Consider the following 16590-nt stretch of genomic DNA (forward strand, 5'->3'; position numbering starts at 1 on the left):
GATCTCTCCTGTCTGCCTGCCTCCATCTCTTTCTCACAGAACTCCAAATCCACTGAAGGCACATGAACCCCAAGACAGAAAAGTCTCCTACACTGAACAAGGTTTATGAAGAATACTGGGCCCCAATGAAAAACAAGATCTACCTACAATAAAGGACACTACAGTGAGCTCGAAGAACCATAACACAAAAAACCTCCTCAGATATTACCTCAAACTTTTTCACTTTATTTCTTCTGTTTTCTTTCTGTATCTATCTGCCCGCCTGTGTCGTGTGTGCATGATAGCGTGGGCACGTCGTGTATCCGTAGGCATTAACCGAATTAGGGTTTGAGTTTAAGTTTAAATAAATTTCAGCTTTTCTTCTTTAAACCACCTAAGAAAGCCTGTTTGTGCTGGTTTCTTTGCCTTATAATTGGAAAGTGGTGAACAAGGATTCGCCAAGGGCGAGCTAAAAACACGGAGTGTTTAAAATTAAACCCTGTTATGGTAAGACCAGATGAAGGCTGAGAGGGAACCCTAGACCCCTTTCTCACCTAGTCATCACATACTTTAAGACTAGTCTGTAAATTACAAGTAACCCTAGCTTTACGGCTCCCTTGGACTAATACATGACTATTAACGGCCTTATATTATCCACAGGATGATTTATGGAGCAGCATTCAATAGGCCAGTCTGCAATTATGGCCACAGTGTCTTTATTATATCAGAGGCAGGCACTGAGATGACAAACACTAAATCTCTATGAGTTTAAGAAAGATTTGCAGTTTAAAACTGCTAACCCACGTGGATACATTTCAGCAGTTTGGAGTTTGTTGATTTTAAAAAATGGAAAAATACTTTATTTTTAATCCTATCATAAATTTTGGCATTCTATTTCCTCTAATGTAAATGATAGTTTCAATTTGAGAAATATTGATTAGTTAATAAATTTTTAAGTGTCAAATAAAATGCAAGTGGTAGAATGAAAGAAGAGAAAAGAACATTTTAATTTGTATTTTTCAGGTGGAAGGCAGTGGCAAGGTGTGATTTGGATAAAGCATGTTAGTAGATAATCAAGAACATTAATGAGATATTTGTACTATCATCGGACTAACAATGAAATATCCTCTCTGCATCTGACAATCTATAAAACTTCAGAAAAGCCTCAATCCAGGCAACGACAACCAAAGATTCACAGTGCTAAGTAATGACATTAATACCTGAACAATAGTTTTCTCCATTTGCGTGTGACTCAGATTTGGAATGGTGGACTTTATGAACTCTACAATGGTCTCGAAGCTGTCACACTGCAGAATTAATGTCTCATGACTGCTCAGCAGGCTGAGGGCCACCTTAAATATGACGTCAGTCCCTTGGAGAAACATTATATCTGTTTTTGGAAAGGGAAAGAGAATACAGACCCACAGTTTTCATGTTAGTCAGAGCATTCCATTTTTCAAGTCAAAATTCTTATCTATTCGTTGGGGGCAAGTGTAAAGTTTAAAAAGTCAGTATTATGTTTTTGGGTCTTTGAAATACTTCAATACTATATGATGTTGTTGTGACATCTTAGGACCCCAGACAGGCCAGTTCCCTCAAGGAGATGCCACAGAAGCCATTTACTAAAGCAGCTTATCTGTGGAAAAAGTGCATGCTGCACAGCTGTAATGACTTTCCAACAGTATTATTCATCAACTCTGTGAAGCACTTACAATCCAGAATACTGCATTGCTCAAGGGCTGTTCTTAAGAATTCTCCAACACTGCCCAACACAGTGGTCGGCTGGGGCCTGTGTTTATAATTGCCCATATGGTGAGGTCGGGCTTTTTAATCTGCTACCTTCGGCAGTTGCCAAGTGGAAGTAGGACGCATTCCTTCAATTCCCAAAATACATTGAGGTCTCCGGGTTTATCGCAAATACATGGCAGTACAAATATTCTAGCACTTCTTGTATACAGTGAAGTGTGCTCCATAACTGCATTTGTTTTGTTTGTCATTCTCGGTGGGAGGAGATACTGCTTCTATTACCATGGTCATTTTCCTGTTTATTTTATTCTTTCCTGGGATGTGGGCGTCGCTGGCAAGGCCAGCATTTGCTGCCCTTGACAACTGAGTGGCTTGCTAGGCCATTTCTGAGGGCAGCTGAAACTCAACCACATTGCTGTGGGTTGGGAGTCACATGTAGGCCAGACTGAGGACAAAAGTGAACTAGATGGGTTTTTTATGACAATTGATGGTAGTTTCATGCCACGATTATTGAGGCTAGCTTTCAATTCCAGATTTTAATTAATTAATTGAATTGATTAATTAAATTAAATTAAAATTCCACCAGCTGCCATAATGGGATTTCAACTCATGTCCCAGGGCACTGGCCTGGGCCTCTGGATTACTAGTTCCGTGGCATTACCAATACGGCACTGCCTACAAAAATAAAAAAAACTTGCATTTATATAGTGCCTTTCATGACTTTGGGTCATCCCAAGGCATCTTATATCCAATGAGGTACTTTTGGAAATGTAGTCACTGTCGTGTAGGAAATGATTGTTACAGATAGATATCAAAATCACCCCGTGTTGAATCGTTAAATTGTGTTGTAAATGGAGTTTTGACTGAGGTAGTCCAAAGATTGGCCACAGGCACGATGGGATGAATGGCCTCCTTCTATGCTGTCTTATTCTATGATTGAGATGATTAAAGGGAAGTATTCCAGTCCATGCTGCTGAATAGCTGATGTAAATAAGAAATCAATTAACAATTCTGACCATAGTCGCGCTTTATCATATTGAAAACCAGTGGTTCGGTTAATAGCATTTGGAAAGAATGATTCCATGGTAAAGATTACTGAACACAACAATAAGCATATCACAGGTAAGACGATCAGTGCTGCAATTGTCTATCAGATTATTCCAAATGGACTGACTGAAGCCTGTTAGCAGCTCTTAATCATTCAGCCTGGGATGGTTTGACATATGGGAAAACTTCAGGAAGGATTTTAAAATGCTCATCCTTGTTTTCAAATCCCTCCATGGTCTCACCTCTCCCTATCTTTGTAATTTCCTTGAGCCTCACAACACTCAGATATCTGCGCCCCGCTAATTCTGGCCTCTGGAGCATCTCTGATTTTAATCGCTCCACCATTGGTGGCCATGCCTTCAGCTGCCGAGGCCCCAAGCTCTGGAATTCCCTCCCTAAACCTCTCCAACTCTCTACCTTTCTGTAAGACGCTCCTTAAAACATACCTCTTTGAAGAAGCTTTTGGCCTAATATCTAATGTGGCTTGATGTCTAATTTTGCATTATAACACTCCTATGAAGCACCTTGGGATGTTTTATTACATTAAAGGCGGCATATAAATACAAGGTCCTGTTGTTGGAAAAGGGGAGGGCGGGTGGGACATTTCACCACTTGCATGTTGAACTATTTTTCATTGTGGTATAGGCTGTGCTGCATGCAGGGTTCCAAAGCATCTGCTGTGCCGTTACAGGTCTGACAGTTACAAACTGAACTGATGAAATATTCCACAGGACATGGTTGTTCCTATGCTGTAGGAGGCGAAGGAATGAGTCGGAGTCCAGCTCGCTAGAGTAGAACAGTGGAGATGCGAGGAAGGATACATATTCAGTGGTTAGCTTTGGGAATGAGGCAGTTATAAGGCATTTTCCCTCCGGAGATTAAGTAGTTGTAGTGGAGTCCATGCCTAGAGAGTTGGTACATGGCCTCTGGAAAAAATGAACTTGATGGGATAAATAGTGTTTTCTTGATCCGAGCTTGCTTGTGTTCAGGGAAAACATTGCCCAAACTCCCAACTGGCAGAAAATTCTTATTCTATGTCAGTTTTAAAATTCTGAACATGAAGGCCATCACTTACCAAAGACTCTGGCTACAAATCCCAAGGGAAACTGGGAGGCAAAGAAGGTGAGGAACCATGGAGCTGCGTAGAGGCTGGGGCTGACCTCGTTGTCTTCTAGGTGGTTATACAGATCCCTGTGATAGTCGTGTAGAAGTCTTGACAGCTGGTACATCTGAATCTGCCCAAAGGACAAAGTGTTTTCAGTATGCTTTCAGCAGGCAGCATGCACATCTGCCATTCGGTGCTAAGCAGATCTACAAGCTCACCGATCTAAACATACACACAATGTTAACTAAAATACCTCCCAGCTGGATATTTCTGTATGCTTACATATTCCATATAATTTAGAAATTTTAACTTTTAGATTATTACTGGTAAACCAAAGAGATTAGGGTAGCTGAAATCTTAGCACTAGCTAACATGAATGAGTGGATTAATAGTTGCACTGATCACTATATAAAATGCATTCCAGCAATTTTCACTGCTGCCTTCACTTTCAATAGTTCATGTTTTTGCTCAGAATACAAGATCACAGTTCTCACAAAGGCTCAGTGAGTTCACGGAACTCACCCTGGACAGTGCTACATTGGTCTCACTGCCCCCAGTCTCAGCCAACCAAAGATTCCTATGGCTGATCAGCATCCAATGAGCTTCGCTGGAATTGCACAATGGCAGCATTGGTCTTGTCTCTGGTGCCTACCCACCCACTCCCCCACCATAGCACACCGACACTCAAAGGTGGCTCTACACAGGAAGAATGGCCACTCTGGCTGGGGACTGAAGAACAACCTGCGCTCATCGCACTGTACATCGGGATCAGGTGTGAGGAACACAAATTCACAAGGAGAAAAAAAAATAGGTAAACAGATACGAAGGGTGAAGACCTGCAGTGCAGGATATGGTATGGGGCAAGAGAGATATCATTATGCAAATAAATCAATTCCTTTTGTTAAAAAGTTATTTAAAATGCCTTTAAGTTTAAAAGTTTTGGTGGGCTCTTATTAATAGAACATCTAATATAGGGCTTAAGATCAATTGGCTATAAAATGTAGACTGGAAAATAAAGTAAAGGGTAATAAGTTTGGGGTTAGAAAGACTGATGATTGTAGGAGGAAGAGGAAGACTGAGAGGGCTAAGGACTGCCACACATTCGACAAAATCCTGGGAATGTATGAGCAGGAGATAGGGCAATCAGTCTTGATTTCAGCATAGTGATGATGGACAGAAGAGGAAGAGCCTGTAGAACAGTGTATGTGTAGTTTTGGAGGAGCAAAGTTTAGAGAAGTGCTGACCATAGTAATATTAATATAATGGAGTATTAATAATAAAACATATTATTGTAATAAAGACTGTCAGATATTGGAATCATAGTTAAGATCATCCACAATAACATTTGCCTTCCACCAAGTACATTTTATTATTAAAAATAATGATGGAATAAACCACACGCTTGCATGCACACAGCATGTCACACACATACTGTGAAATTTTAGAGCACCACAGCAACACTCTTTCCCCAGGACACTGATCCCTCCAAACGTGAATCATGACGGAACAGAGGACTTTTCTAATGAATGCTATTGTACTCCCCTCACCTGGTCCTGAGTTGTGTTGGTCATTACCATCTTTATGGGTTTATCAAGTGAACAGTTGAAGAAAACGTGGAGTGTGCTGTGGTGGAATTCACAGCACTGTAAGGGCTCATAAGTAATGCACACCCAAATCTTTTCCTTTATTGGATTCCCATATATTCCTCCTGATGTTAAAATGGCCAAAAGAGAAAGGTGGTTCAAACCACTAGGCCCAGTCCCCTTGGAATGGGCCCACTGGGTAGGACCCTTGCTTTTTATCCCCTTTCGGGACATTGGGTGAATTTTTCAAGGCCGTTGGAGGAGGGTGGTGGGGGTACAAACAAATTATGGACAAAAAGGAGTTGGGCCGGTTTGCCGACAAGTTCCCGCCTCCGGCCGCTTTTCCCAGGGATAGATTGGGCTGAATTTTATTAGCGCGCCGCAAATCGCGGTGGCACGCTTTGAAGTTGGCGGCCTTCCGGTTCGAATGTGCCACCGCTGAGCCCGCACGAGATTCCGCATGGGGGCTATTTAAATGGAGGGGGCGGAAAGGCTGCCCCCAATGACGTAGAGCTGCCATTTTTAAAGGGCTTCAAGCCCTTAGGAACAAAGTGAATTTATGTGAATCATCTTTAAAAAGGTAATTAAAAGCTGGACCACCCTCCCCACAATGGTTTTTTATTGGCTTATATGTCGGTAATATATTTCATTTCCAAATCGAACTTTCCGCCCCAACCTCGGCACATTTGTCCTTCAACTGCTTGCCACTATCCCCACAGCCAATAAAAAGTGTTCTTCCTACCCCTGCCCTGCTAATTTCATTCATTACCCCCTCCTCACCAGTGTCTTGCCTTGTAGTCCCAAACAGTTTTCGGAAGGCGCGGGACTTCCAGCCACCGGCCACAATATCGGCGTGGAACAGCGATAGGTGAGTTAATTAACATTTTTTTGAATATGTTTGAGTAGGCAAATGAAGGCCTCACCGAGGCCACACCGAGGCCTCCCCACGGCTGGTAAAATGAGGTGGGGCCTTCTCAGCATCAGAGGTCATAGCAGGCCTCTCCCGCAAGTATTTTACGGGCCCCCCTCCTCAACCCCCAACGTTGAGAGGCTGGTAAAATTCAGCCCATTGAGTCTGGTGCTGGCAACCTGCGCACCCACGTCAAAATACCAATTATGGTTGTTGAGCGACTAATTATTAGCAACATTCACATTACACGGCAAAATTGCCGGCATCATGCAGGCTGCCCCTTCCCCCACTCCATTGTGTCCCACCCCTGCAAGTGAGCGAAGGAAAGGCTGCTGTCTTCCCATGTCACAGCTACCTAAATGTACCCAGTGTGGTTCCATTCATTTCTATGAGTTCAGACTTTGGACTGACTTGAATGCACATCAGTTGGTAATGAATGGAAGAGGACAAAAGCAAATGGTTGGAAGATTGTACAGACAGCCATTTTTATCACATCAGCACATAAAAGCGTGAGAAAGGAATAGAAGGATATACAGCTAAGGTTAGATGAAGACATGCAAAAGGAGGCTCATGTGGAGCGTAGATGCTGACATTGGCCAGTTGGGCTGAATGGCCTGTTTCTTTGCTGTTGACCATATGTAAGCTTTCCCAACCCTATACTATTACAGCATGCAGCTTATCCTTGTACCAAACATTGCTGGAATGGTTAAGGATATGAGAGGAATCCTACAAGGGCAGCTTTCTGTGAGTGATGAAACACTTAGTTGTATCATATCTAACAGGTGACATGTAATAGACTGGAGCTGTACCTAAGTGTTGAAGGGGTGTCAAATGTGGGCGAGATATCCAAAAAAAGGGAGTAAGGTAAGGACCAAGGAATTAGAGACCTGTTAAGATTAACATTCACAGTGGGAAATATGGTTAACAGCATTATGCAGGATGTGCATTTAAATGGTCTGGAGGCCATTAGTAAAACCAACAGTTTAGTCTATCGAAAAGTGAAATTACTTTAATCATGGGATGTTGCAGAGGATACTTTTCTTGCAGTCTCACTCAGTTTTTCGCTTCACCTGAACTTTAATTTTCTCTACCTCTCACCCCATGCCAACCCTAGCCATGGCTCAGTTGTAGCACTCACGCCTCCGACTCACACGGTTCCAGTTCAATTCCCACTCCAGGATTCGAGCACAAAAATCAGGTGCAGTACTGAGGGAGCACTGCACTGTCAGAGGTGCCATCTTTCAGATGAGACATCAAACTGAGGCCCTGTCTTCACCCTTAGCTGGATGTAAAAGATCCTAAGGAACTATTTCGAAGAATAGCAGGGGAGTTATCCTCAGTGTCCTGGCTAATATTTATCCCTTCAATCAACATAAAAAACAAATTATCTGGTCATTATCACTTTGCTGTTTGTGGGAGCTTGCTGTGTGCAAATTGGCTGCTGCGTTTTCTACATTACAACAGTGACAACACTTCAAAAGTACTTCATTGGCTGTAAACCACTTTGAGACGTCAGGTGGTTGTGCAAAATGCTATATAAATGCAAGTCTGTCTATCTCACCCCAACAGTGAGGAGGCTTTTCAGCTGGTTGTTGAGCAGCAAATGCTCAACTCTCCAGCACGGTATAAAATCACAGGGTGAACTAAAGTGCTGGTAAATGAGCACTGGAAAAACATATAAATTGGACATGTTTATACGGATTTTCAAAAAGATTCATCTAGAGACTTGTGGTAAAAATAGCAGCAGAATTAAGGGAAATGCACCATTAGAGAGGGGTTAAAGGACAGAAAGCAAAGGCTACATGATGAGGTGTATTCCACAGGGGCTTATATGCAGGCTGCTGTTATTTACTATATATAACCAGGCCTTCGGAACTGCCAGCCATGGCTCAGTTGATATCACACTCGCTGCTGAGTCAGAGGTTATGAATTCCAGTCCCGCTCTGGGGGGGAATTTTGTCCTGGCAGTCGGGGTCCAGAAAAAGTGACGCAGAGATCCCAAGACGCCTCTTTTCTGGAAGGCCCGTCGAATCTAGTGCCAATCAGGCACTTAAGTGAACAGCAGCAGGCCTTCCACAGGATCAGGACCCCGTCACCGGAAGTCTTGCCCTTGGAGAGCTGCATGCTGATCAGAGGGTGGCAGCTGAGCACCGCCATGGAGGTGGTGGCTGCTGCTGGAGGAGCACGTACCGCAGGTCAAGGAGTGTCGCTGGACCTGGGCCACAGGTAGATCAGGGAGGGGTCTCGTGGGGTGGGGGGATCGCAGGGGAGGGGGATCGGCAGCAAGGGCAGGGTGGTGGCTCTCAGCAGGCCAAACCCCCTTCCCAATATCGAGTCCCTTGTTCAGACACTGTGTCTTTTAACAAGAGAGCACCCCATTCCTCCCGAGCTGGGAAACAGCCCGTGCTGTTTCTCGTGCTGTGCTTCCCGTGCAGCAATAGGGCCGCATGGCTAATTGTGGCTGCAGTGGGAAGAGGCCTTTAACTGGGGGTTAATTGCTCAGTTAAGGGCCTCAACTGGCAGCGGGGCGGGAAGGCCATTCATAGGCCTTCTCACTCTGGACTAAATTTTGGCAGAAGTGGTATGATGCCGGGAACCCCTCAACCCCGCCCCACCATCCCACCCAATTTTATGCCCTCCCAGCCTCCAAACCTGCCATGGGGGACAGCATAAAATTCCCCCCCCCCCCTCCCCCTGCAGGACAGGACTTGAGAATAAGAATCTAGGCTGGCACTCCATTGCGAGTACTGAGGGAGTGCTGCATTGTCAGAATTGCTATCTTTCAGACGAGATGTTAAACTGAGGCCTCCTCTGCCCTGGATGTAAAGGATCCCACTGCACTAATTTGAAGAAGGATTTATCCCTGGTGTCCCAGCCAATAGTTATCACTCATCAACATGAAGAAAACAGATTAGTTGATCATTATCACATTGCTGTTGGTGGAGCTTGCTGTGCACAAATTGGCTTCTGTGTTTCCTACAATACAGCAGTGACTATAGTTCAAAAGTACTGCCATGCCTGAAAAATGTTTTGGGATGTCCTGAGGTTGTAAAAGGCGTTATATAAATGCAAGTCTTTCTTTCTATTGAAGGGTCGGTATCAGAATTTGCTGATTGTACTAAATCAGGAAGGGCGATTAGAGGGAACAGCAAATTCAGAGAAGAACTGTGAAGGACTGCAGGTGGACATAGATAAGCTTCTCGGATGGGTGGTTAGGTGGCAAACCTAACTTTTGCCAGTTCTGATGAAAGGTCACAGACCTGAAACATTAACTCTGTTTCTCTCTCCACAGATGCTGCCAGACCTGCTGAGTATTTCCAGCACTTTCTGTTTTTATAAACGTACTCATTTGTTGGGGGCTACATTTCCTATCATTCAATAATGGAGCAACCGTCAATGCTGAAAAGATCACAGGACAGATGTGAGTTCATGTGCACTAAACTAGCCTTATGATTTCATAGAATCGTAGAGCACAGAAGGTGGCCATTTGCTCCATCCTGCTTGTCACATATTTTTGTGAAGACAGGGAATAAGGGATAAAGAACCAAGGTGGGTAGATGTCGTTAAACTACAGATCAGTTTTGATCTAAATGAATGGCAGAACAGGTGCAAGGGGCTGAATGGCCTACTCTTGTGCCTAAATCTATGTATACCAACTACCATGGATGGACAGTGAGCCTCACAGCACTCTCAAGATGGCGAATTTAGGCTGTTCCAGGCGTGCAAAATGGCAGCCTGCAATACACCAATCGCAGAAACCGGTGGAAAATCTGGCGGGTTTTGGAATCAAGTCTGTTCTGCGGAACGGACACAGACCAATCGCACCCCCTTACCGGCCTGATATACAGCAGAGGGATGTTCTAAAGCATGACTGTAAACATGAAAAACCGAGCTGACAGGACTCCTCGAGGTAAATCCAAAGAGCTGCATGGTGTAGCACAGAACACAGCAGGCTGGCTGTAAAATCTGCTTCTGCAGCGGTTTCTCTTCAGCCCTTATCTAACCGTCACTTCAGGAGAATGATGGAAGAGCTGAGCCAAAGCTGGGAGCAATAATCAGAGGTAAAAAGATCACCCTACAGCTGTGAAATTATTTACGTGCATGCAATTTATCAAAAGGAACAGGTCCCAAAATGTAAAATACTGAAGGTCACGGATGGTCCTATTTTAATCCCACACTGGATCTGAAGCAGGACTATACATCTCCTTTACACCTCTAGACCAGTTAATCTTATTGAACGGTACTTCACAAAACGTGCTTGCTTAATAACCTTGTTGCTTTATCTAATGGAGACTATGGGCTGAATTTTTCCATGATGCCCACAGTTCTGCTGCCGGGACTGGAAGCGGGAGGTGCTGCAGTTTGGGTGGGGGTGAGCTAGGGAATCCTACAGAGCAGCAGCCGTCCAATTAACTGCTGGCAGTCACCTTTAAAGAGCTGCTAGCACTCTTTGGAATAGATCCAGCAGCAAAGAAGCCTGAGAGGAAGAGCAATAAAAGAAGACCCGTCCAGCAATGACAGAGGCAAGGTAGCCCCATTGTTTAGCGATGCCTCCCTGCAGGTTCTCTTCCAGGCTGTTCGGGCAAGGCGGGAGGTCTTCTTCTCCCGGGACGGGAGGAGGAGACCCACCCGCCTGTCCAAGCAAAGCTGGACAGAGATTGCAGAGGAGATCAGCAGCCATGGGGTCATCCCTAGAACCTGGCTGCAGTGCCGCAAGAGAGTGAATGACGTCAGGAGATCCACCAAGGTAGGCGCACCACACTTTGCTTTTCTTGAAGCGTTCATGCGGCAAGGCGTAAGGGTGAGCCAGTTAGAAAAGGAATGTCAGCCCAGTCTCTGGCACTGGCCAAGCAGCAGCATTGGCAGATATTGATGAATGGCCCAAGTCCTTCACAGTTGCTTCCTGCACTGCTGCTTCTGAGTGGCCGCATGCAGGAGGCATTCCTGTGGCACCATCATGGACAGTCAGGCAGCCAATAGCATAGGCGATATGTGTGTCTTTGTTGGCCAAGTAACAATGCACATGTATGTGTTTGCAGGAAAAGACAACCCACAATGCGAGGAAAAGGGCGAAGACCAGCAGTGGCATTCCATATCTCACCATCTTGACGCTGATGGAGGAAGAGGCTCTGGAGCCCTGAGGGCTGCATGCAAGCCAGTCGATAGCTAAGATGAGAGTGGAGCCCGAGATCAGTGAGTGGCCAAATACATGGGCACAAGACAGTCTCTGGCAAACATGAGGCATAGTGCTCATGTGACCACCACAGTTCATATGGAGCTCCACACTCAGAGTGGACTGACTGGCGTGATGTAATGCGCATTATTCTCCAATTACTCTTCTCTCTCACTCAGATCAAAGAGATGAGCAGACAGCTCAAGAGACTGGCGGACAGTCATCTACCTCTGAGGAGGAAGAGGGAGCCTCGGAGGATGCACCATCACATCATTACCCTGCACTTCCCACCAGTGCAAATACTCTCACATCAGTTGGTGAGTACATCTGGGATCAGAATCTGGTGAGCACACCACAGATGTGACAATCAATTTAGGATTGTCAGTAGGTCTCGCAGTGATGCACATTTGCATGTACTGGAAGCTACATATATTAATACACAGGGCCCTGTTCTTTGCAGACAGAAAGAACATATACACACATTGAGCATGTTTCAGCTAAACAAAATAAGTGACAGCCATTCGCTGATTCATTCCTCAGGGCAATGCCTTGACCAATTAGCGTCAAGCTGCCTGGTTTAAATTTCAAACAAAGCTTGACAGTTAGCATAAACTGGTGCATTCTCCATGGCAATGCCGCTACCAATCAGAGTTCACTTGCCAACCAATCAGCACTCTCTTCTCATACATAAAGTTGTTGCTTTGCCTTACATTGGTTATTCTTGCGAATTGTCTTGATGAGATCAACACAAAAAGCTTTGACAACATGTCTCTATTTTCAGCAATACTCACGTTCTGTACTACTAAATAATTATTCATATCCTCAGTGTTCAATTCTCTCCCCTCTGTACTGCCAGGTTATGGAGGGCACAGCACAACACAATGGGAGACCCTTGCTGGGCCATACTGTAGGGCTCCACCAGATCTGTCTAGGCATCGGAACTGCATCTTCAGAAAGTCTGTGGCCCGCTCAATGGTCGCTTGAGTTATGCCACGACAGATGTTGTACCTCTCCTCTGCAGTAATGCTAAAGTTCCTCACAGGCATCAGTAGCCATATCTTCAATGGGTAGCCCTTGTCACCCAGTATCCATCCTTGAAAGTGCACAAGAGTACTAAAAAGGTCTGACACCGAGGAATGTAGGCATTGTGGTTGCTTCCTGGGAACTGTGCACACACCTGAAGGAAGTGTTTGCTGTGGTCACAGACCAGTTGTACATTGAGCGAATGGAAGCCCTTCCTGTTGATGAAGGCTCCAGCTGGTCTGTAGGAACCTTGATGGTCACATGTATACAGCCGATGACACCCTGCACCTGGTGGAATTCAGCGATGGCCCCAAACCCGATAGCCTATCACCCTGATTGTCCAGATCAGTGTGAAAGCACACGTATTGGTTGGCCTTCTTGAACATGGCATTGGTGACAATCTTAATGCAGCGATGAGCCATAGAGTGCACGATCCCACACACATCTCCAGTGGATCCCTGGAATGATCCAGAGGCGTAGAAATTCAGCGCCATGGTAACCGTCAGTGCCACTGGCATTGGGTGGTCACCACTTCCTATGGGGCTTAGTTTGTCTTCCACCATGGTACACAACTCAGTGCCCACCTCCCTGGAGAGATACAGTCTTTGGCGACACAGCTGCTCCTACATCTGAAAGTAGCTGAGCCTCGGCCTATAGACCCTCTCTGATGGGTAACCTCTTCTTCACAGAAGGCTGGCCGTGAGGCCCTCTGCACCCTTCTCCTCTGATTACCCACCTCCACCCCACCAGGGCTGGCGTTCCTGGGTCCCCTTTCGTTGCTGCTGCCCCTCTGTCTATGGCTGCAGCTCTCTCCCTCTCTGATGCTCCGCTTCACTGGAGGAACTGAAACCTGAGTGAACGAGGCTCCTGGCATGTGGATTCATTCAGTCTCCAGGGCCACTTTCCAGCCCTCCTTTACCCACACAAGTGCCACCTTCATTACGCCACTCTGGCAGTATGCCCCCACAACTCTGACACCTTATCCCCTTCTCCCCACCGATGCCAATGCCCGCACTGTTCTAGCCTTTCTGCAAAGGCTCTCTAAGACTCACGATGGCTGTCGTTTGGGGCCAGAACTGAGCTCCTGCTAGTTCACTACCTCCTTGTACCTGACGAGGCTCTGAGGCCCCACGGTTCCCATGCACTCTGGAAAAATCTGAAAGCCCTTATAAAATTGAAGTTAGTTGCCTTTTAAACAGTCTTAATTATGTGCCCACCCCATGCAAGCATGAGGTCCTCCCACCATGCCAGCCACTCTTCAAAATATCCGGTTCCAACGTGAAGACATTGGGCTTCCATCCTGACCCAATATTCCAACTCCTCCCGCCTCCCACGGGCCAGGAAAATTCAGCCCTATCTTTCAGAAATAGCAGCATGTCACCCGTGGCGTAGCTCATCATAAGGCAGATGAAAGGCCGGCCTCCATTTTATCTCCTGTCCAGGAGGGGCACTGCGCAGGTTTTGGCCGATTTTAATCACTGGGCCTCATTTTCAGGTCGGCCTCCTGACCAAAACTACCAGGAAATCAGCAGGAAGCAGCTGCCCCGTGGTTAAAATTGGGTTGGTCAAAGGAAGCTGCTGGGGGCCAGAGGGAACGGTCTCCAGCTCCAAGATAAGGTGGTCGGAGAGACCAGCAATGTTTCTAAGCAAAAGTAGGTTTACCATCTTCAATGTCTAATCTAACCAGTTTTAGTATGTTTTATGTTAACGGGCAATAAAGAGCCATGGACGGGTGTAGTTTCTTTTTTAAACTATGCCCGTCATTGTCTTGACACAAGGTTCAGGTAAACTGCCTGAACATCACTCATTATGCCATTATCAGAACTGTTTGATTGGCCATCTACTCCTGGTATTAACTTTCCGAAATAAACGTCAGAATTGTAAAATATTTGAAAATAAATGTCATTATAAACCAGAAGCTTATACTTTTTTTTTTACACTGTAACCATTATTTACAATGAAAATAGTGTTCAAGTGTGGAGAGGTGTTGAAAATTATGAGGGGTTTTGATAAGGTTGATGGGGAGAAATGACTACCAGGAGGATCAGTGTCCAGAGGACACAGACTTAAGATAACTGGCAAGATAGCCAGGGAAGGGGTGTGGAGAATGTTTACTTGCACAGTGAGTTGTTGCGAACTGGAATGCGCTGCCTGAAAGGCTGGTGGAAGCAGATCCAATCGTCACTTTCAATCAGGCATTGGATAAATACTTGAAAATGAAAAATTTGCAGGGCTGTGGGCCTAATTGGATAGCTCTTTCAGAGAGCCACACAGGCACGAAGGGCCGAATGGCCTCCCTCTAAGTCAGTATGAACTTCATCGTGACTCCAGATGGTCACGGCTAAATATGCAATAGAATTTTAGCCTGAGACTTACATAACATAAGAAACAGGAGCAGGAATAGGCCATTCAGCCCTTCGAGCCTGCTCCGCCATTTAATGAGATCATAGCTGATTTTCTACTTCAACACCATTTTCCTGCACTATCCCCGTATCCCTGATGTTTTTGTTATGTAGATATCTATCTATCTCAGTCTTGAACATACTCAACGACTGAGTCTCCACAGTCCTCTGGGGCAGAGAATTCCAATGATTCATCACCCTCTAAGTGAAGAAATTCCTCCTCACGACTCACTTCCACCTAGTTTTGTGTCATCTCCAAACTTGGAAATACTACATTTAATTCCCATATCCAAATCATTGATATATATTGTGAACAGCTGGGGCCCATGCACTGATCCGTGCCTGCCACTGAGACTGAGTGGTGCCAACAGGTTTTTATACATCTTGTTCAGACCCCTCTGAGGGTTATAGAAAGAGATGCCAGGAATCCTCTTTTGAAGTTTTACTCCTCCTATTTCTGTAACATCTTCCAGCCCTACAACATGCCCAAATACCTTCTTCCTTTGACTCCATCCTCTTCTGCATTCCCCCATTGCTCTACCATTGGCAGTCAGGCCATCAGCTATCTAGGTCCCACACTCTGGAATTCTAGCTCAGCAATTCCGTCTCCCTCTCCTCCATTAAGACCCGCCTTAAATCCCAGCCCTTAGACCAAGTTTTACCAAATCGTAAAGGGAAGCGATTAAACTGAGAAGAACAATGGAACATAAGCTTCAGTGTTCTTCTGCTGACCCACATGGGCAGGGATAAATAAAGGTGTTGAGAATTTCCTTGTGGGGGCGGACAGCAAGTGGCAGTTGAGTTCTCCTGAACAGTCTCTATCACTTCGGCGGAATATTGGCAGAAAGCCTATATACCTGGTTTATTCATCGGCCATTGGCAGGCTTAGAGGCCCCCCACACACCTGGATTCAGCAGCAGCCGCAGGCCACCCTGTGGAGGGTCTCACCAAACCTCCTGTCCACCGGAGTGCGAGCCTGGCTGCAAAGGCCATTTTGTATTTTAAATGCAAAAAAGTTGGAGAGAGAGTGCCTCCATTTTGGGGCTCCCACCCCTTCACTTACCTGGAAGAGCATCCAGCTGCTGTTTCCGAGTTGCAGAGATTCCTATTGGCCCTCCAGCTTCGAGAGAGCCCACCCCCCATCCTTAATTGGACGGTGAGCCTGCCTTCTGGACACTAATTGGCTGAATCGGGGCAAGTCACAAGTGAGTGATTGTTTCCCACACAGTGTGGACTTCTGAACCCCATATTAGAATTAGAATTAGAACATTAGAACATTACAGCGCAGTACAGGCCCTTCAGCCCTCGATGTTGCGCCGACCTGTGAAACCATCTGACCTACACTATTCCATTTTCATCCATATGTCTATCCAATGACCACTTAAATGCCCTTAAAGTTGGCGAGTCTACTACTGTTGCAGGCAGGGCGTTCCACGCCCCTACTACTCTCTGAGTAAAGAAACTACCTCTGACATCTGTCCTATATCTATCACCCCTCAACTTAAAGCTATGTCCCCTCGTGTTTGCCATCACCATCCGAGGAAAAAGACTCTCACTATCCACCCTATCTAACCCTCTGATTATCTTATATGTCTCTATTAAGTCACCTCTCCTCCTCCTTC

The 16590-nt window shown here is 45.5% G+C and overlaps 1 protein-coding gene across 11 annotated transcripts in view; it reads right to left on the minus strand.

The window, feature by feature from the left end:
* Positions 1-16590, minus strand: part of tbc1d4 (TBC1 domain family, member 4) — a 292672-nt gene that overhangs the window by 13486 nt on the left and 262596 nt on the right. For all 11 annotated transcript variants that reach the window (XM_068034309.1, XM_068034310.1, XM_068034311.1 and 8 more), the window contains 2 exons: positions 3848-4007; positions 1200-1369 (listed from right to left, as the gene is read on the minus strand). In XM_068034309.1, the coding sequence (XP_067890410.1) occupies positions 1200-1369; positions 3848-4007 (330 nt within the window). The remainder of the gene's footprint in view (positions 1-1199; positions 1370-3847; positions 4008-16590) is intronic.

This window comes from Heterodontus francisci, chromosome 6, assembly GCF_036365525.1.
Source record: "Heterodontus francisci isolate sHetFra1 chromosome 6, sHetFra1.hap1, whole genome shotgun sequence".
Taxonomy (NCBI): Eukaryota; Metazoa; Chordata; class Chondrichthyes; order Heterodontiformes; family Heterodontidae; genus Heterodontus; species Heterodontus francisci.